The following is a 21,534-nucleotide window of genomic DNA, read 5'->3' on the forward strand; positions in this document are numbered from 1 at the left end:
TGCTTCTGAATCCTAGTGGCTGGAAGCCACAGGAGGGGAGAGAGCTGTTGTGCTCATGTCCTGCTTGTTGGTCTACCTTTGGAGCGTCTGTTTGGGGACTGAGAACGGGATGTTGGACTAGATGGGCTATTGGCCTGATCCAGCAGACAAGTTCTTCCCTGTGTTCTTCCAGAACCTCCAGTCCCAGGGGCAGTCTATCTAGATTTTGAGGCTCTTAGGGGTATCTGGCCACTGTGGGAACAGTTTTCTAGACTAGTTGGCCTCATCCAGCAGGCCCTTTTTATGTTCTCATGTTCGGGGGCGCATCTTCCTCTTCCTTCTTCTTTCATTGCTTGGAGCTTGGATTTCCAAACAACCGGCAAGGCCTGCAAAAGCCTCATGCGACATTTTCTCCCCATCCTCTTGGAGTCCCCGAAACATCAAGCTTCTGAATGCTAAACGGCTTTCATTAAAAGGCTTCTTTTCTCCAAGGTGTTAGGCAAGGAGGCAAGGGAGAGGATTTTTCTTTTTAATTTGCTTCCTTGAAAAGAAATGCAAAGGTCCTGGCAAGTTGCAGTGAGCGCACGGGCCAAGTGGTTCGACGAAGCCAAGACGATCAAGTGTGAGAGGATGCTTGATTTGGAAGTCTGTCCGGTGGTCAGTTCCTGAAAGGGAACCATGAAGCTTAAGCCTGCCGGGAAGGTGGTGCTCTTTCCTTCCTTGGAGGTTTCTAAATAGAGGTCAGAGGGCCATCTGTCAGGATTTTTGAGCTGGGATTCCTGCATTGTGTGTGGAGGGGTTCAACTAGAGGACCCTTGGAGATCCCTTCCCACGCTTCAGTTCTGTTATTCTTTCCCAGTTCCCTGCCCTTCTGAACATGGCCCCAAATAATGCACCCTGCAACGAGATGTTCTGGCTGACACCACCTTGAACTTCTGCAAAGGCTTTGCTTTGCGAGATACCGAGGTTTTTGAGGAAAAGCACTCCCTCTCGCCCCGGTTTTTAGTTTATTTTGGATCCCCTCCCCCTTCAAGAGGTTCCCGGCATAGCTTTCCAGAAGTGAAAATTACCGGAAAACAAATAAGCATTCAGATACCACAAAATAAGATAAAAGCAAACTGCAGGATTTTAAGAGTTTGGAAAGTTGCCCCCTTCTTCTTTTTAAAGGTCTCTGTCTTCAGATATCTGAAGGGCTGTCATGTGGAGCAAACTTGTTTTCTTCTGCTCTAAAGGGGAGGACCAAAACCAATGGATTCAAATCGCAAGAAAGGAGATTCTGACTAAATACTAGGAAGAACTTTTTGAGGGTAAGAGCTGTTCAATAGTGGAACACACAAGCTCAGGAGGTCATGGACTCTCCTCCTTAGAGGATTTTAAGCAGACGTCAGATGGCCAGCCACCTGTCAGGTATTCATGAGATGTGATTTCTACATTGCAGGGGGTTGGGCTAGATGACTCTTGGGGTCCTTTCCAACTCTTGGCTGCCCTCCTCTGCACAGCTTGTCCTTAAAGCGGGGTGCCCAGAACAGTACATAGGACTCCAGGTGGTGTGTGGCCAAGGCAGAATAGGTTGCTATTCGTTCCCTTCATATGGACACTAAACTTTTGTTGATCAAGCCTAGGATTGCATGAGCCATTTTTGCTGCTGCATCACACTGTTGACTCATGTGAAGCTTGTAGTCTCTACTAAGACCACCAGATCCTTTCCACCTGTGCTGCTGTCAAGGGAGGTGTCCCCCATCATATAATTGTTCATCTGATTATTTCTGCCTAAGAAATAATCTGTCTGTGCCGAAATGCATTTTGAGCATCTCTGGTTCCTAAGCTGAGAGGCCACGGTCCTTTCAAAATGGACTGCAATGTTGCAATTCTAATGTTGAAAATTATTTTACACGTTTGCAATTAATTGTGATTCCTGCATTGTCTAGATGACCCTTGGAGTCCCTTCCAACTCTACTGTTCTGTGAGTGTGTGTTTTAAGGGATTCATCCCATGCCTTTTGGTAAAATTCCCAGGGTGCCTTGCAGAATGTAGAAACACAATTGAAACTGATGCAGAACATGGAAATGAAAAATTTGCTAAATCACCAAGAAAAAGTATTTGCTTGCACGCACCCCCCCTTAAATATTCAGGTGGATGAGATAAAGGATGAAGGCTCCTGAAGGCAGATGCAGGGTGTTTGAAGTCCAACTGGTGAGGAAATGTAGTGTATTTATATTTAATTAAATAGCTTGCAGGCTGATGTTCTATGAAAATGGTCAGCATGGCATTTAAACTATCAAATGTCTGAATCTAGCCCAGGAAATGAATTGTTGAACACGCTTTAAAACGGGCAAAGCAGAAGACACTGCTTAAAGGAAGAGCCCTCTGGATCAGGCTAATGGCTTATCTGGTCCAGCACCCTGTCCTCACAATGGCCAGCCAGATGCCTCAAGAGGAAACCCACAAGCAGGATTTGAGCACAAGAGCCCTCTCCCCTCCTGTGGTTTACAGCAACTGGTATTCAGAAACATTTATTTTCTCTCTGGCTTTGGAGGCAGAGCATAGCCATCCTGGCTAGTAGCCATTGATAGTGTGATTCTCCTCCATGAATTTGCCCAATCCTCTTGGTTGGTAGCCATCACTGCCTCCTGTGGAAGTGAGTTCCATACATTAACTCAGAAGGACTTCCTTTTATCTGTCCTGAATCTTCCAATATTTGGCTTCATTAGATGCCATGATTTCTAGTGTTCACATCCTGCTTGTGGAGTTCCCACTGGGGCATCTAGTTGGCCACTGTGAGAAGAGGATGCTGGACTTGATGGACCATTGGCCTGATCCAGCAGGCTCTTCCTTTCTTTTTATGGATCTTCCAGGTCCAGTGGCAGTCTACCTAGATTCCTTGGGCCATTTGGCCATTGTGAGAACAGGTTGGATGGGCCATTCGCTTGATCCAGCAATCTCTTCTTATTTTCTTGGGTCTGGGAGCCCAAAAGAATTTCCTGTCTGAAATACCTTTCCCCCCAGCTGTTTTGGTACAGATTTCTTGTAGGACCTAAACTCAGAAAGAATTTCATATGATTTACTTAATGATTTTGTTGGGTTTGATCTGAATGCAAAGGAAAGGGAAAGATGTGTGGAGTTTTGCCTCTGCTTTACCTGCGCCTTTAAAAGTACCCAGACAGCTTGCACAGCTGCAAGAGTCATTTAGCCCCATAAAAAGGCCAGCAGCTTGGATTTTGCTGCAGCCACGGCACGTTAATGGTGCGCTGGAGCCCAAATCATAACAGAGACCTGCTAAAGGGAACCTGGGAGGCAGCTCAGAATGCTTAATTTTGTCCAAAGCTTACTGTTTAAGAGCCCCCTTACATTTTATCTTTCGCCAAGCGTTCTACGTTCCAAATCTTCCAACCTGCCCAGATCACATTTTGCTTTGAAAGATGGAAATAACACACGCAAACCCCACCCCAAAGTTTTAGTTTCGCTGAGTGTGTGGGGAGGAGGGACTGTGCAAGTCTGCACTGATGCACTCATGGAATGGCACCATTGTAGAGTTGGAAGGGACCCAAGTGTCACTTAGCCCAACCTCATGCAGTGCAGGAATCACAGTTAATAATCCAGACAGATGGCCATCCAACCTCTTGCATTTTTATGGAAACCATAGAAAAGGAGTTGGGCTCTTATGCTCGGATCCTGCTTGTGGGTTTCCCATTGGGGCATCTGGTTGGCCACTGTGAGAACAGGGTGTTGGACTAGATGGGCCATTCAGGCTCTTCTGATGTTCTTATGTGGTACCCAAGTGGTGTAGTTCTTCGAGTGTCCGGCTTGAAATTGGGAGAGACCAGGGTTCCAATCCCCACTCGGCCACGAAGCTTACTGAGTGTGACCTTGGGGGCAAGTCTCTGCCTCTCGGCCTAAGCTACTTCTCAGGATTGTTGTGTGGATGAAAGGAAAAAGAGAAACATGTGCACCACCTTGAGCTCCTTGGAGGAAAAAAGGAGGGCTACATAAAAGGCAAAGGGACCCCTGACCATTAGGTCTAGACGTGGCCGACTCTGGGGTTGTGGTGCTCATCTCGCTTTATTGGCCGAGGGAGCCGGCGTACAGCTTCCGGGTCATGTGGCCAGCATGACTAAGCCGCTTCTGGTGAACCAGAGCAGCGCACGGAAACGCTGTTTACCTTCCTGCCTGAGCAGTACCTATTTATCTACTTGCACTTTGTGCTTTCGAACTGCTAGGTTGGCAGGAGCAGGAACCAAACAACGGGAGCTCACACCATCGCGGAGATTCGAACTGCCGACCTTCTGATCGGCAAGTCCTAGGGTCTGTGGTTTAACCCACAGCGCCACCCGCGTCCCTGGAGGGCTACATACATATGCAATAAAATAAAACAGGTAGTATGTTCTTACTCGTTAATGTAGTTCTCGGGAGGCAAAAGTGCTTCTGTGGATGATAGCATGATGCTTACTTAGCAGGTTTCTTTGTGAGAACATAAGGAGTGTCTACTGGATCAGTCCAATGGCCTATCTTGTCCAGAACTCTCTTCTCACAGGGGCCAGCCAGATGCCCCAATGGAAAACCCACAAGCAGGATCTGAGCCCAAGAGCACCCTCTCCCTTCCTGCAGTTTCCAGCAACCCGTGTTCAGAAGCATTGTAGCCTCTGACCATGTAGGCAGAGCCTAGCAACTGTGGCTAGGAGCCATTGATAGCCCTCCCCTCCTCCATGAATTTGTCTAATCCTCTATTCAAGACATCCGGCTTGGTGGCCACCACTGCCTCTTGCGGGAGCAACTTCCATAGTTTATGCATGAATAAGTGATTTCTTTTCTCTGTCCTGAATCTTCCAACATTCAGCTTCATTGGATGTCCATGAGTTGCAGTTTTAGGAAGCGGCTGCATGAGGGTGGGCGGGCTTCTCTCCCTCTACTTTCTTCAGGCTGGTCATCATTGTATAAGCTTCTGTCATGTCGCCTCTCCAGCACCTTTTCTCTAAACTGAAAAGCCCCATACACTGTAGTCTTTCTTCACATGCTGCAACCTTCCCCCCACATGGGCATTGTTCCGTCCTCTGTATCATCTCGGTTGCCCTTTTCCGAACCTTTTCCAGCTCTGCGAGTTCAGGCATCAACAATGCTGATGTCCATGCTTTGTGTGGCCCAGCGCACTCCCTCCTGCTTCTGCTTCTGCCCTGTGCGCTTTCCGTGTCTAGAAGAATTATCACCCTGGTGCTTCCAAGCAGGGAAAGTGAAGAGAAGTGACCCATGTGATTTGGCTAGAATTCATTTCATGCCTTGCGCTGTAGCCTTAAAAAGAAGAAGAAGAAGAAGAATGCCCTACCTGCCTTCGGGAGCCTTCGTCCTTTATCTCAACCTCTAACTTAAAAGTGTGTTCTCTAACAGAAGTGTCTAGCAAGAAGAGCTGCCTTTTTCTGCCACCAGGAAAAGCGTCCAGCAAAAAAGCTAAAATGTGAAGCTCTAGCAGTGAGCCAATTATGGTAGAAATCCACTGTCCCATCTCCCCCAGCTACTGTTTTCCACCCAAATGACCTTATAAAACAATTGCTTATGTTGTTGCTGTTAGATTTAGAATTATAGAATTGTTGGAAGGGACCCCCCCAGGTCACGTAGTCCAACCATGTGCGGTGTCGGAATTGCAGCCAAAGAATCCCCAATGGATGGCCATCTAACCTGCTTAAAAACATCCAAGGAAGGAGAGTCCACCACCTTCTGAGGTCATAGAAGCGTAGAATTGTAGAGTTGGAAGGGGACCCCCAAGGGCCATCTAGTCCAACCCCCTCCAATGCAAGAATCACAGCTAAATAGAAGTTATATAAAAATACAAATATAGATACAATTTTAAATAAAATATAAATGCATAAATGTAATTTCAATGCAACGTTCTTTGCTGTCTATCCTTTTTTTTTTTTTGCTGCAAGATTAGATGAGTGTATATATTTATTTTTTCACACATTCATTTTTGGGATACATGTGCAAACAACTGCTACTGTCCTGAGTTTTATTGTGTTGTTACCTTCCTTAGCGGGTGGGGCATGCAGACCACTATTCTGAATACAGTCGTACCTCTTGCTACGTTTGTTTCAGGTTAAATCTTTTCAGATTGCGTCCCACGGCAACCCGGAAGTACTGGAAAGGGTTACTTCCAGGTTTCGCTGCTCGTGCATGTGCAGACGCTCAAAATGACATCAAACGCATGCACAGAAGCCGTGAGTCGCGACCCGTGCATGCGCAGACGCAGGTTGCGTTCTGCTCAGGTTGCAAATGGGGCTCTGGAACGGATCCTGTTTTTATTGGGTAGGGCAGGGTGGGGAGGGGAGCTCTGGGGGTGAATCTGGAATTCTTTTGCACATTTCTTTTCAGCTCACATCAAAAAGGAAATAGTGGAGTTGGAAAGGGTTTAGAAAAGGGCAACCCAAATGATCATTTTGGAGAAAAGCAAATAAGAGGCAACAATATAGAAGTTTATAAGCTTATGGATGGCATGGAGAATTTTTTTTCCTTGGCCCCCTCATAACACTAGAACTTCGTGGACATCCCATGAAGCTGAATGTTGGAAGGTTTAGGACAGATAAAAGGGAAGTCCTTCTTGGCACAGCACATAGTTAACCTTTGGAAGTTGCTTCCACAGGAGGCAGTGATGGCTATAAAAGAGGAATGGACACATTTATGGGGGAGAGGGCTACTGGTGGCTATAGCCATGATGGCTATGTTCTCCCTCCATCGTGGGAGGCAGCAATGCTTCTGGATACCAATTGCTGGAGACCTAGGTTTTGGGGGTGAGGAGAGTGCTCTTGTGCTTAAATCCTGCTTTTGGATTTCCCATTAAGGTATTTGGTTGGCCTCTGTGGGAACAGGAGGGTGGAGCAGATGGGTCACTGGCTTGATCCAGCAGCTGGACCCTTCTGATGTTCTTATGGAACCTCCAGGTCCAGAGGCAAACTATCTTGATTCCTAGGTTCTTGGTGTGTTTGGCCATTGTGAGAGCAGCATGCTGGACTAGGTGGGTTAGTGGCCTGCTTCAGCAAGATCTTATGTACTTCGTTTCTTTGAGCAAAACAGCAACTGATCTCTCTCTGTTGCTCCCAGCTAGGGAGTCCTGCTTACCATTCAGATCTTTGGTCGAGATCTGCCTTCTGTCTGGGAAATCTTTTGGAAGGAGTCCATATTGGTGGAACCACTCCATTTCTCCAGTTCTCTGTGACCCTGTTTCTCTGCCTCTCCCTCCCTGGGCATTGAGCAGATGAGCTTGTAATCAGAGAAGGAGCCTTTGTCGACCGCACTAGCATTGTGGTTTTAGTTCTGCCTCCCCGAACCAGGAGGTCTGCGGTCTGTGGATGGTGGCTCCGTCCAGCCTATCAAGAACAAGAGATTCCATCTGGGTTGCTCTGGTCTGGACTGGTGATTGTGGAGGGGAGAGGGGTGACAGAGAGTTGAGCTGCCCTCTGTTCTGCAATTACAGCCACTTTGGAAAACTGGTGGGTTTACAAAGGTTGTCAGAGTTAGCAGTGATTGTGTGCAAGTTAAACTTTGGGCACCATAATACAATGGTCGAGGTTGTTCCACAGAAAGCTACAGGTCAGTTTCTGCTAACATATAGTGGAGTTCTTCTTAGAGTCATAGAATGGTGGGATTGGAAGGTAAGAGTCAACTAGTCCAACCCCCTGCATTAGTGGGAAATCAGCACCAAAAGACCATGGAGAGGAGCATTGCTGGATCAGGCCAAAGGAGGCCCACCTAGTCCAGCATCCTGTTCTCACATTGGCCACCCAGATGCCCCACTGGGAAGCCCATGAGCAGGACTCAATTCTATTTTCAAAAGAGAGATTGGATGCATGTCTGCCAGGAATCCTTAGCCATGATTCCAGCGATTCAGGGGGTTGGACCAGATTGCCCTTGGAGGTTCCATTCCAATTGTATGCCTCTACTGGCCCTTTCCTCCTCCTGCTCCTTCTCCTCTCTGCACAGTCCCACCCTTAGTTCTGTGTCTGGGATGCATTTGCTGGAGCCTGGAGTGTACTGACAATAATATTGGAAGCTGACCGAGAGGTTGGTTGCTTCCCCACCCACCCGCTTTTTTAAAGAAAACCTCTCTCTTGTATTTTTGCTGCATTTGAACGAACTTAGACACCATTGGGATTCATTTTCGGATGGCATATATATTGACCTGCATGTGCAAATTGAGATGGATGTGCGTATGCTGTTGATTGTAAATGCAAGCATGAGTTGGGGTTGTGTTTGTGTGTTTTGCGGGGGTTGCGTTCCAGGTCGTTGCGTGCATCAGTGGTCTCGCGTAACCCAGTTCCGCCCCCTTCCAGGACCGAAAGCGATGTATGCGTCAGTGGATGTCACACGTGCAAAAATGGCTGCCGCCTGTAATGTATTTGCAGGGGTTTTGTTTTGTTTCGTTTTTTTAAAATCACTTTCCTACACCTTAAGGTATCCCAACAAGATTCTGATTTGAACCCAGATTTCAACCCCACCCCAAGTGCCTGACACTCCATCTGCTTCAGTGCCCTAGTTAACTGGAGATATCTGAATTGGCCCAAGCTTTAATTGCATTCCGCCAGGACTACTGTGACACATTCTATGTGGGACTGCCTTTGAAAAGTGCTTAGAAACTGACTGGGGCTGATTATAGGAGCTCCTTTGCTGCAACCGTTCCAATGGCTACCAGTCTGCTCCCGGCCACAATTCAAAGGGATAGTTATGACCTATATCTGGAAAGCAGGGTATCTCATGAATCTGCCTGGGCGTTGAGATTTTTGGAGGCTGCTTTTCTCTCAGACCTACCCCTCTCACAGGCATGATTGGTGAGGATGTGGGACAGGGCCTTCTTAGTGGCTGCTCTCTCGCAACTTAGGACCTCCCTCCTTAGAGAAGCCAGGCTGGCTCCCTCCTGGCTATCCTTCCACTAGCAGGCAAAGCCCTTCTTCTGGGTTTGTGGGAACTGAGTGCTTTTTAAGGAAAGGGCATTTTTATAGTGCTTTGCCGTTTTTACTAACGTTATTTCAATAAACTGATCTTTTCGATTCTGTTGTGGTTTAGTTACTTTTGAACTGTTATATTTTACATGTTTTTAATTTTCTGTGTTTTACCTGTGGGTTTTTCTTTTTTTTAGAAAACAATTTTTATGAAACTGGAGGTTTCTAAGCAGATGTTGGGTGGCCACCTGCCAGGGATTTTTAGCTGTGGTTCCTTCATTACAGGGGGTTGGACTAGGTGACGCTTGGGTATACCATTTGAAATCCACCATTCCCTGGAGCGCTAGTGCCACTGCTGCCAGCCATACCTCCTCTCCCTTTGCACACCACACCTGTGAGCGTCTCTGTGCCCCATGCAGTGCCTCCATTGGTGCCACCTGCAAGAGATCAATACCTGAGATCTCTCCTTCTTTTGCACCATCTCTCTCCCCCCCCCCCCCAATTTTTAAATTATTGTTATTTCCCCATATTTATGCAAGAAGCAACAATCCGTTTTCAACCACCCCACCTGCCGCAGAAGCACCAAATGCCTATTTAATTACATTTCAGTTGTTAAGATAAGGTATCATTCCACCAGTTCTGTTCTCAGAGGCCCATAACCATGTTTTCCTGCGTTGCAGGTGTGTTGATTGATTGTAAACAGGTCTGCATTTTCATTTGGTTCCTGCATTGCAGGGGGTTGGAGTCGATGACCCTTGGGGTCCCTTCCAACTATACAATTCTGTTGTTCAATACCATGAAATAGTAAGCTGTGCAGCAGTCGATCAGATGAGCAATGAGATCCTTATGGGGAAATTGTTGAGACGTTTCTGAGTAGTACAGTAGAGGTGCTATTTTGGCATCCAAAGGGATATTTTGTTTTGTGATAAGGCATGTTTCACAAAAAAAAGCTTTTTCCTAAAACAAAAAGACTTTGGGGCATTGCCACTTTTAACACCACTATTTGTGGATGAATGAGTCAGTGATGTGCAATTTCTCTAACACATGGCTGATCATTTCCAGTTATGTACTCTATGTGGGCTGAGTTCAAGGCGTTACTATTAATATATAAAGTCCTTAAGAACTGAGGACCAGTTTACCTGTGAGATCACCATATCCCACTTACTTGACCACTTCAATCAGCGGAACTGGCACCGTTACAGCTGTGACATAATGCCCATTCAGCGCCTGTGAGAATTTGTTCTTTTAGTATGGTAGAACCTATACACTTTGGAACATTTTTTGTTTAGGCAAGGCGACTTAATTTTGTAGAATGTAGAGGGATGTCTTTAATTCTGTTTTCAGTTTACTGTTGATTTTATGTTTTGAAAGAATTACATGAGTCACTTTTAAGGTTCTTTTCCCTGATGGTGTTATTATGGGTTTGTAAACCCCTTTGAGAGTTTTTTAAAGCAAGCAAGCTGTGTATAAATTCTGAAGTAAACAAACGAACAAATTTGACTTAGTAATAATATGGGTGGGTGGGGTATGTAGCATCACCTTAAAACTTACTTAATCTCCTCTTGCTTTGCAGCTACATCCAATGGGTCTCTGGAGGGTTTGGAGAACCGTGAAGGCGGGGTCTGCCAGACACGCTCCATGAAGATCATAATGAAAGTGGGCCAGGGTGAGTTGCCAAGCCTTTGCATGCGATTTCTCCTGTGGTTCGGGAACTTGGTCAAGAATTGGTCCTCGGGGCTGGCTGTGGGACCTGATCCTTGCATTGCAGGGGGTTGGACTAGATGACCCTTGGGGATCCCTTCCAACTCTGTGATTCTGTAAAACAGGGTGGTTTAACATGCATGCAACACCTTTTCTTGTGGACAAGGGAAGAGGGCAGTCTGCAGGCCGCTCTATCCTGCAGCATCCTTGCGGGGTGACTCCACAGCCAGTTCCGAGGAAGGGAATCTGCACAACTTCGATCGAGGAAGTTGCTGGGAAGAAGGGCTCCTTCCTTCCTTCCTTCCAAAAACAATGCATGCTTGTAAACCCACTCACCCTGCTCAAATGTAAGCAGCCAATTAGGAATGCAAATAACAATATTAATAAGAATACTGAGGAGTCAGTGGGAGCTTCTGCCTTAATGCGTGTGTCCAAGGTGTCATAAGGAAGATCTCATTTCGTTAATTGTTCTGTTTGTATTGCACATACCTGCCCTCTGGGGAATCTAAGGAATACTTCACAAGAGTGAGGGAGATTACAGCTAAAGCCACACAGTAAACTAGCAGCAATTGAAGGGCAGTTATGTGTAAAAGGCAAAGCAACAGGGCCCCCACCAGCAGCTGAAGGCTTTCCTCCCTCCGGACTTTGGAATCTGGAACAGATTCAGTCTTCCACTCTGAGCAGGCAGGTGAGGAGGACGAGGCAGCCGTTGCCCCCCCCACTTCCCCCAACCCTGTGCTCTCCTCTTCTTCTTCACCGGCTGCATTTATTTACTGGCTTAAGAGGAGGCTCAGAGTATTTTGACTGAAGACTTCTAAAATGGCTGCAGCCAACCAGCAAAAGAGAGAGAAAGGGGAAAGAAACGATTTGCCTTCGCTCTCCTGCTCCCTGATTCACCCAATCTTGCGTCCTCCCTCCCTCCCTCCTTGTGGGTTCTGCCTGAAAATGGCTTCTGCCAACTAAGAAGCAAGGAAGTAAGGAAGTGGGCAAAGGTCTGGCTGTTCAAATATCTGAATCTGCTGTGTGTATAGAGCGATATTTGGGCGTTTATGTTTGCGGCTAACAAGCGGGCGGATAGGGGGACCTGCATGTACTTTTCCACACAGCACATAGTTAAACCAGGGAACTCCATCCCACAGGAGGCGGTGATGCCCACCTCCTTGGATGGCTCTAATCCATGGGGGGAAGGGCTAGCAATGGCTGCTTGCCATGATGGCTTTCCTCCGCCTCCGCTGTTGGAGGCAGCAATGCTTCTGAATATAAGTTCCTGGAAACCGCAGGACTGGGAATGCTCTTGTTCTCGGATCCCTCTTGTGGGTTTCACATACTAGGCTTTTGGGCAGCCAGTGTGAGAACAAGATGCCAGACTAGATGGGCTCTTCTTACATTACTATGCTGCTATGGAAACCACAGGAGGCAAGGGTGCTCATATCTTGCTTTCAGGGTTCCCATAATGGGCCTGGCTGCTGTGAGAAGTGGATTCTGCGTTAGATGCCCCCCCACCCCCACCCCTGGCCTGATCCAGCAGGCTCTTCTTGTGTTCTTTCATTGTTTAGAGTATCAGCCGCAGTTGCAGGAGCCAAAAAAACAGATTCCTGTTTCTCTGACACTCCCTTTGCTCAGGCTCAGGGGACACTGAGGAGGCAGGGAGGCGAGACCGCAGCAGTTTCTGAAATAGCAGAGAAATTGTCTTGCTCCTCAAAAAAGAAAAGAGGGCAGAGGAACCAGATGACCTGCCAAGTGGAAACCGCATGCAATCAGATCTGCCGCTAGACACCAGACTTTTCCCAGTGCTGCCTCCACCACCTCTGTTCCCCACCCCCTTGTCTGGAAACCCTGCCTCCTTCAGAAGAGAGGGTCCCACCAACTGGGAAGTCCATGGGCTTGAGAGCACTGTGGCTCAGGATATTTGGGCTTGCATCAAAACCTAATTTCATTGCCAGAATTGTGAACTCTCCTTCATTGTTGGTATTTAAGCAGAGGTTGGATGACCACCTGTTAGGAATTTTTTAGCTGCAATTCCTGCATTGCAGGGAGTTGGGCTGGATGGCCCTTGGGGTCCCTTCCAACTCATATTCAGCTTCATGGGTACACACTGACTTCCAAGGATCAATCGTTGAAACTTTATTTTTATTTTTCAACAGGTTGAAATGAAAGTTGGTAGTTCAGTGAGACTTTGATATATCAAGTAGGGAAGGGAATATAGCCACCGGTGTATGTGTATGAGGCATGGCACACACACTAAGACCCCAGAATTCAGACCAAATGAATCAGTCCCCATTGCTTTGTGGGACCTTGAGACCTTCATAGACATTGCACAGCCCTCTAAGCTATTGAATATGCAATCATGGGAACTAGAAGCACAGAGGCCATGTGATTTTAGAGTGGCAGGTCAAACTCAAAGTCAGACTCCTATCCTTTAGTGTTGTATGGATTCCTTCCACCTCTTAAGTGCATGTCACCTGCTTGACTTCCCTGATCTATATTGCCTGCTTGACTTCCCTGATCTATGACACCCAGCAGCAACCTAACCTTGCATGCTCTAACCTTGCATGCTCCTCTGCTGATAAAATAATCCGGTACTCACCTCCCAAAGGGTCAGGTGCATAGCAAGAGAGATTATGTCCTCTTTCTGGGCCCAGTTTTATCATCCCGATTTTTTCTGTCTTTGTACCTAGATCCGAATGCTGTGATGCCTGAGCAGCTGACGACCAGCCGGCCCAGCAAGGACTCTGACAATACAGTCAAAATTGCCACACAGAGCCCACGCAACCGGCTCCCACCTGTGGAGGACCCTGGGAAGCCAGGTACAGAGCAGGAGCATAGGAATCAGACCATGAGCCCCACAATGCAGGGAAATGTTTGAGACTATAAATCCCATGATGCAGGGAGATATTTCAGACTATGCACCTCATGGTGCAGTGTTTCCATGAAACAAAAGTACTCATTCCTGGAAACACCCAGCCCTTTGCAAGTATAAAGTTATGAGAATACAGGTTTTGCCCACTAGGATCTTCAGCATGGTCAGTTTGGGTCAGCCTGCCTCTAGTTTCCAAAGCAGCATTTCTGCGTTAGTCCACAGAGTCATTTTTATGTACGTTGTCTGTTCACAAAATAACTGTTTTTCCTGCTGTAAAAGAGCATAGGATACTACTTTCTGCAGTGTCAGACCCTTGGTCCATCTCACTCTGCTTTGTCTACACTGACTGGCAGCAACTCCTCTCCAGGGTTTCAGGAATTGGTCTCTCTCCCAGCCCTACATGGAGATGCCAATTGGGGATTGAACCTGGGACCTTCTGCAGGCAAAGCAAGTGCTCTGTCCCCACTGAGCTACTTCCCCATAGGAATAGAGATAGCTGCTTTCACCATGACCCTTCTTTTAAAAATAAGGCTCCAGTCCTCATGAATAGAGGCCCGATTTAAATAGGAACATAGGAAGCTGCCTTGGTATAGAGTCACAGTCTTGATCCATCTAGCTCAATCTTGTCTACATGGATTGGCAGCAGTGACTCTCCATGGTTTCAGGAAAGGGTCTTCTTCATCTTTTAAAAACAACTTTTCAAAACTTAAATTTTATTGGATGTGAAACCATGACACCACTGGGACCCACTTTTACGAACACAAAGCTTCATTATAAATCATTGCCAAGGCACCCAGGAAAGTGACATATTCCAGGAAGTTCACCTCTTGGTCCCTGTTGCAGTCCGGATCTTCCATCAGTCCCTGGATCTCTGCCTCCCGCAGTTTCATTTCAATGCTACATGCTTTCTGGATCAGCTCCTTCCTATTTAGAGCGTTCTTACTGCCTTCCTTGCCTTAATATTTGTGCAAAGCGGCAACCAGGAAACCAGTAGCTTGGTCAAGAGGGTGTGCCATGGTGTGAGATCCAAAGCAAGAGGGGCTTGGTGCTGGGTGGGAGGAAAAGAAGGGGAAAGTGGTCAGGCAGGGGGTCTTTCTTAAAGGAAAGGAAGATACTAGTTCTCACGAGCATAAAAAAATGACAATGTAAATGACAATCAAGTTTCCTTTTACTTCATTCACAGCACTATAGAATTTTATATGATCCTTCTCCACCCCCATGCCATTATATTTTATTTTTCTTGCATTTGTTTTCTTTTTCTTCTTGAGAAACAAGGATGGGTAATACATAATAGTTTTGGTGACAAACTGTAATATAGTGACACACAGACAATCATGTCAACTAGTAACTTCCTTTCCTTTAAAAGAAAAACAAACAAACATGAGCTCGTCAAAATTGCAAGATCCCAAACTGAATCCAGCACAGCAAATTTGCAGCCCCTTTGACTGTGGCCTACTGCCAACACACAATCCTGTGATCCTTTAGCTGTGATTCCTGCATTGCAGGGGGTTGGTCTAGATGACCTGTGGGGTCCCTTCTGACTCTGCAGTTCTACAATTCCATGATTAATTGGAGGTTTTGAAACATAATAGGATGCAGGTTAGTGGGGAGGGGATGCCTGTACCGAGTTTATTACAGCCCCTCCAACAATTAGGTAGTAGAGGATTAGTTTCTAAATTGTACTCTACATTGCTTAATGTAACTGATGGATCACTTCAGCCCTTTAAAAAGATACTGGAATGAGATGTTGGCACACAAACCCTTCCCAAGTCAAAAAGCCACATATCCTCCCCCATTGTGCTTAACAAAACTTGGTTAAGGGTATCAGAGCTTGCATTTTTTTTCATGCTCCTTTATAATAAAACTATGAATTCGGTTCGAAATAAATCCAGCTTCTTTTAAAGATCGCTAAAGTTAATTTTGTTTTGTTAGTAGATTTAGGTTGATTGCTGTTCTAGAAAACTCTTCCAAGCCCAGAGCCAATTCACCAAAGTTTCTTTCCCCCCATCTTTCTCTTTCCTCCCCTCGCACCTGCAGACCACGTCAACCAGGACGGCCAGGATGGCCAGAGCCCTGGAAACGGCTTCTTCAGCTCCAAGGTGGCTGTCTTCGCCGCCATCGGGGCGGGTTGCGTGATCTTCATCCTCATCATCATCTTCCTCGTGGTCCTGCTGATCAAGCTGCGCAAGCGCCACCGGAAGCATACGCAGCAGCGGGCGCAGGCCTTGTCGCTCAGCACCCTGGCCAGCCCCAAGTGCGGCGGCAGCGGCGGCTCGGAGCCCAGCGACATCATCATCCCCTTGCGGACTACAGAGAACAACTACTGCCCTCACTACGAGAAAGTGAGCGGGGACTACGGGCACCCCGTCTACATCGTCCAGGAGATGCCCCCGCAGAGCCCAGCAAACATTTACTACAAGGTTTGAGGGAGCAGCAGCCTTGGAAATGCTTTCTAGAAACTGGGGCTCAGGAGGGCAGGGCAGCCTCTGCCAGGAACCCCCCCTGCCCGAAACGTGCTTGCGACTGCACTGCACGGCAGAGGGTGGGAGGCGGTCCACCCGCTGCCACGGTGAAGTGCAGAGCACCCTTGTCCCTCACGCCCTTATCCCTCTTCTCCAGTAATTTAGTTTTGTAGTTCGGAGATTTTGTAGTTGAGGAGGAGGAGGAGGAGGAAGAAGAAGGACCTCGCCAGCAGACCCTCCTGCCTCGGGAGTGCCGAGGTCTTCACCGCCACCCTCCCCCCCAGCACGTACTGCTGTCCGTGCTTGGGCTTTGTGCCTTTTCCCTTGCTCTTCGGACATGTCCAGGGAACGTTGCCGTCGCCGTCACTTACTCTTTCCCTTTTTGTTTTCGATTCCACTACTCCAAGCTTTTATGATTTCAGGTGTTCTCAGGGCGGGGTGTAAATGTGTGTGTGTTTGTTCACGCCAGGTCAGCTGTCCTTAAACCTGGTCTCCAGGATAAGTTGGGAAAGGGAGCTGTTTGCCGGTGTGGCAAAGATGGAGAACCTGCGAAGCGAGGGGAGGGGTCTGGTCCTGACTTTCTCCTGCGACATTAACTTTTTTGTAACTTCCTTTTGAAGTCGCGGAATGTTGGAACTCAGAGTCGCTGCCACCAGCCTCCCAAGCTTCTTTTAACTATTTGCTACACACATAACTCCCCCAGACGGGAGCTGCACCAGGGCCCTGGAGACCGGCATCCTCCCCTCTCCTCCAATGACCCTCTTTGCCATTTTGAGCTTCTGCTCTTGGACGTTCGGGGCAGCTCTCGCTCTCTCTCTCTCCCCGTCTCTCTCCAGTTTGGGTCTGTCTTCTTTATTTTTAGTTTAGAAAACAGAAAAAGATTTAAAAAATAAAAATAAAGGTCTGCAGTAGTCAGCGAGAGACAGACAGAAAGAGGCCCAGGTTCTGTAACAAACAGGAAAGGATCCTTAACAGGAAAGAGCCCTCACCTCCAGGCTTGTTAGGCAATAGGGTCAAAGTTTTGATCATGCATGTAATGGGTGTTGGGGAGGGTCGTTTGGGATGCTGCCTTGTATCTTGTCCGAGACATGGGCTGCCACCTTCCTCCTCTGCAGGGTCCGTTCAGGGAGAACTGAGCCACTGGCTTACAAGGCGTGTTTTGCTGCCGCAAGGAAAGCAGAATCACAATGTTCAGCACTTCCGTTTTCCATGGACGAAAAACCAAAACAGTGGTACCTCTGGTTACATACTTAATTCGTTCCGGAGGTCCGTTCTTAACCTGAAACTGTTCTTAACCTGAAGCACCACTTTAGCTAATGGGGCCTCCAGCTGCTGCCGCGCAGCCGGAGCACGATTTCTGTTCTCATCCTGAAGCAAAGTTCTTAACCCGAGGTACTATTTCTGGGTTAGAGGAGTCTGTAGCCTGAAGTGTCTGTAACCTGAGGTACCACTGTACAGTGAGGCCTGCACCTGCTCTCTAACCCAGTGACCCTAGGCATTAGGATTCAAGCCCCCTTTTTTACCCTTTCTAGTGTCCTCATCCTGCTTCTTAGAGCTCGTCCACACTTTTGCTTGGCCCTTATTTGGAATGCGTCTTGTCCCGATTAATTCCTCTGTGTCTATGCGCTTTCCTTGCTGTTCCACAGCTGTGCCGTGCGAAAATCCAATCTCACCCGCTGATCTGAAGCTCAGGTAAGCAAAATCCCTCTTCAGATTTTCCACATATCTGATAAGATCTGATTCACTGGGTAAGACCGGATTTTCACAAGGTACAGCCGCAGAATGGCGAGAAAAGCTCTTAGACCTGAGGGAATGAATCGGTCCATGATATGATCAAAATACAGTGTCAAGCAAAAATGTGGATGAGCCCTTAATCTCTCTCGGAAGTTGTACAGATAGGGACTGTTAACAACCTTTTTTTTTCAGAGGCAGGGGGCTCCGGCACTGAAGACCACGTTGCTTCCTGGTTCTTGGCACCAATTAAAATGCCACATGACGCAGTCTGCTTTAAGTTTTGAGGGATTTTGTGAGAACAAAGGGATGCATGTGCAGGCCTGTGCAGATAATCATTTTCTGTTCTGCAGAAGCTGCCTTGAGGTGTGCAAAAGCGCTTCTCTCAGGCATCCCAACATTGCTGGCGTGGTGTGTCCAGCAAGCAGTGAGCTCAGAGGAGTTGACAAACTTTGAGGCTGGAGGGGCGATTCAGTCTCAAATGGTTTTGAGTGACAAAAGCCAGTTGTCTGAGGCCAAGAGGGGGCTGGGAGAGAGAGAGAGAAAGCCGTCACCTTATCCGTTCTCACAAGAGGTCTGTATCTAAACCCAGCAACACCTCCCCCCAAAAAAAATTCTGTCGGAAAAGACAGACTTTTGGACCATGTCATCCCTCAGACAAACTCCGTATGGTGTGGAAGGGAGAGAGCCCATCATTGATGTCGCCCGCTAGCCCATTTAGCAACAGCACTGAGGTTCTTATTTGCCCAGGGTGTGGTAAGAATTTTCTTCTCCACCACCAGTTCATTACCCAAGTGAGGGAACAGCTTTTAAATAAAACACAGAACCAAGAGCATTACAGCAAGCTTCATCAGATCCAGTTAGGGGCCCTGAGTTTATGAGATACTATTGCAATAGGACAGAGCCCAACTTAACATGGCTGTTCTAGCTGAAGCCCATTGCAGTCAGACTTCTTGAATTTGAGGCGCATCCCCAGTGGAAGGAACCACAGCCGTGGCTTCCACAACCCCTAGGACAGTTGGGGGTTGGGGTGGGGAATCTTGCCTGTCCTGTGGCTTGCCTCACGTGCGGAAGAGAGGGAACAAATCTGGATGGTCGGCTGGCACTCCGGGAATCCTGGCCCCTGTTGCTGTGCACTAGAAGCGGGGCTCAGCTCCTCCTCTGATCACACCAGCATTCCCAGCTGGGTGCTCAGATCAGGGCAGAAGCACCAATCAAAGACCCTGCTCCAACCTTTTCCTTTTGTCGCCTGGCGAAAGACACCTCCCCACCAACCTGTCCCCATGTCCCATGTCTCCAGATGGGTTAGCACATTTTCCATGGGTGGGGAGCCCTGCATTCCACTTGATCACTAACACACCTAATCTGCCTGATCCACAACTGGGCTGTGATGTTCTAAACGTTTGGGGGCATCCCCCCCCCCAATGAGAGCCATTTGCCCTCAATTTGTTGAGTTGAATTTGTCATGCCAGAGGCCTTACTTTGTGTAGGGGAGGAGGAACACCCCCCCCGCCCCCAGGCCCAAGCCTGGTTTGCCCCCACTACTCTGGGAGAGAGAGACACACAAACATCGTTCCTCCGTCACACCTATGGGCCCAGCACCCATGCCTCCTTGAGGCTGTAGCTTCCTGCCCTCCCTGCTTGCATCAAAGCCTTATTTCTCCACTTCATAGGTAGATTTTGCTTTCACACTGACTAGGCCAGGTGGTCTCGAGGGCCTTTTAAGGGAGCTGGAGACACCGCAGCAGGGCGCCCTTCACCCCCATTACAGCTGCCAGCATGCTACGCCCTTAAACCCTCTCTGCCTTCCCTTTTGATACAAACTCCTGCTCAAGGCAATAATCTGAGGCTTGATGGACTTGGGAAGAATTGAGCAGGTGCACATATCACACACCCACACCCAAACACACCCATCTCTTGAGGTCTCCCCAGTTGGGCTACTTCAGCTGCACCTTCTTCATGTCCAATGCAGTTTGGCTTCTTCCTGCCCTTCACCCCACCTCCACTGCCCCCACCCCCAATGCACTGACTCTCCCCCCATCTCTATGCAGGATCCGGAAGCTGTTGGTGGGTGGGAAACCCCGTAAGGGCTTTAGGTAAACCTTGCACTTTTTCAGGCATGCTCCGTGGAGATCAGCCAAGGAGGCAGGTTTCTCAGGACTCCACAAATAACCAACAGTCTCTTTTATTATTGTTGTTGTTGTTGTTATTGCTATTATTATTTTTTATTTAAAAAAAGAATTGAAGCTTTCTCCCCTTCCTTCCTTTCTTTTTGAAAATCTCTCCATTCCTCCTAATACAAACGATCCCTTTCTTGGTGCCACAAATGTAGGGTCCTTCGAGGCTGTTCAAAGCAGTGTGTGTTTGTTTGGGGGGAGAGAACCCTCTGTCTTAGAATGTGGGTGGTAGCAGGGCTGGTACACTCATGAGGCATAGTGAGTTACTCGCCTCAGGTGGCAGGCTGGGAAGGGACAGCAGATTTGGCCCATTTCCTCTGCTTCTCTCCCACCTCCACCATCGTCTCTGCTGCTGCCACCCCTGCTTATCTCCATCCTTTTTCATCTTCCACTCACTGGGGCTTCTCCAAACCGCCTCCAGCAGCAGTGGAGGAGATGGCACGAGGGACAACTGTTTCCTGTTTAGCCTCAAGCAGCAAAATGGCGTGGGCCATCCATGGGTGGTAGATATATCTGCAGGAAATACCAACCCCAGGTCTAGATGGGAAGGGAAGATGCTGGTTTCAGCCTAAGGTTTTGTGGTTTGCATTTTGCTTCTTACCTTCCCTGCAGCACAAATTGGTTTCTCAAATCATACTACCTTGGACAAATACATCTGTCCATTTTCTTGATTTAACTGGCAGGTCAGGTGGGGTCCCAGGGTCTGTTCAGCGACTTTTGGAAATCAAGGACTACCAAATCCAGGCTAGCTTTACCATGTCATCACACTGTTTTCCAAGTCAGGGAGAGTTTGTGTCAGACTCAAAACGACATTTTAAAAAGGGGGCCAGGGTTTTTCTTTTGCTATTTTTTTTTAAAGGGGGGGTTTATAGATACATTTCTTAGATAGCAGATCCTGTGGGGGGAGGCAAACAAGAAACAGGAAGGTATGAAATGGCAGGCTGAACGGAACTGAAATCACTCTCTTTGAATGTGCTACGTTGAGAAACTTGATTTCCTGTAAGAAAACTGTGGAAATTGCATATTCTTCATCTTTGCATATAGAGGGAAATACGTCAAACACACATACGTGTCCACCACAACATGGGAGGCAGTTCCCCTCCATAAAACTGACTTTGCAGGGAATTTTGCCCTCCTCCTGTCCGTGATCCTTGCCACCGTAATCAGTAAGATCTTTCCTGACATCACTTGTCGCCATTGGTTTGTGCGCAATCAATTTCAGGAGGTTCCAACGCCAAGGTTAGTTTTGGTCCTCGTCCAAAAGGGAACAAACTCATCCAGTTGTGGGCAGCCAAAAAAAAGGGGGGGAATTGGGGAGAGGAGGAGGATCAGATATTTTTGTGTGTGTCTGACTTAATGGGTCTTAAAACAGTTTCTTTGTTGTTGTTCTCCCCACCCCGCCCCTTCAGAAGAACATTTCTTTCTGTATTTTTGAGGTTTTATTTTGTGTAAATATCTAGTCTTTTTTTGGAAAAAAAATATAATGTAAAGATGTTTTGTATAAACTCTGGATTATTTTCTGGTTGCTTTTTCTTAGAAAAACAAAACAAAACAAATAAGAACCTTAAAAAAAAAATAACACACAAGAACGGGTGTAAAACATTTTGTCATGCTGCAGTCCGGCTTAGCAGGGTTCATCCATCAAACATGGGGTGTCATTGCCTGTGTGCTACCCTCCCAAAAGCCAGGCGGGGAATCCACAGTGG

At 47.5% G+C, this 21,534-nt stretch overlaps 1 protein-coding gene and 1 pseudogene across 2 annotated transcripts in view; one reads left to right on the top strand and one right to left on the bottom strand.

The window, feature by feature from the left end:
- The window catches only part of EFNB1 (ephrin B1), a 72,434-nt gene extending 51,101 nt beyond the window's left edge, over nucleotides 1-21,333 (top strand). The window contains exons 3-5 of the mRNA XM_079961453.1: nucleotides 10,471-10,563; nucleotides 13,277-13,405; nucleotides 15,496-21,333. Of these exons, the coding sequence (XP_079817579.1) occupies nucleotides 10,471-10,563; nucleotides 13,277-13,405; nucleotides 15,496-15,884 (611 nt within the window). The 3' untranslated portion in view covers nucleotides 15,885-21,333. The remainder of the gene's footprint in view (nucleotides 1-10,470; nucleotides 10,564-13,276; nucleotides 13,406-15,495) is intronic.
- On the bottom strand, nucleotides 13,415-15,489 carry LOC307207540 (protein S100-A6 pseudogene; annotated as a pseudogene). The gene is made up of 2 exons (XR_013843925.1): nucleotides 13,933-15,489; nucleotides 13,415-13,725 (listed from the first exon to the last, which is right to left on the bottom strand). The product of XR_013843925.1 is annotated as a protein S100-A6 pseudogene (transcript).
- Nucleotides 21,334-21,534: the final 201 nt, after the last annotated feature.

Source organism: Podarcis cretensis (genome assembly GCF_951804945.1).
Source record: "Podarcis cretensis genome assembly, chromosome: Z".
Lineage (NCBI taxonomy): Eukaryota > Metazoa > Chordata > Lepidosauria > Squamata > Lacertidae > Podarcis > Podarcis cretensis.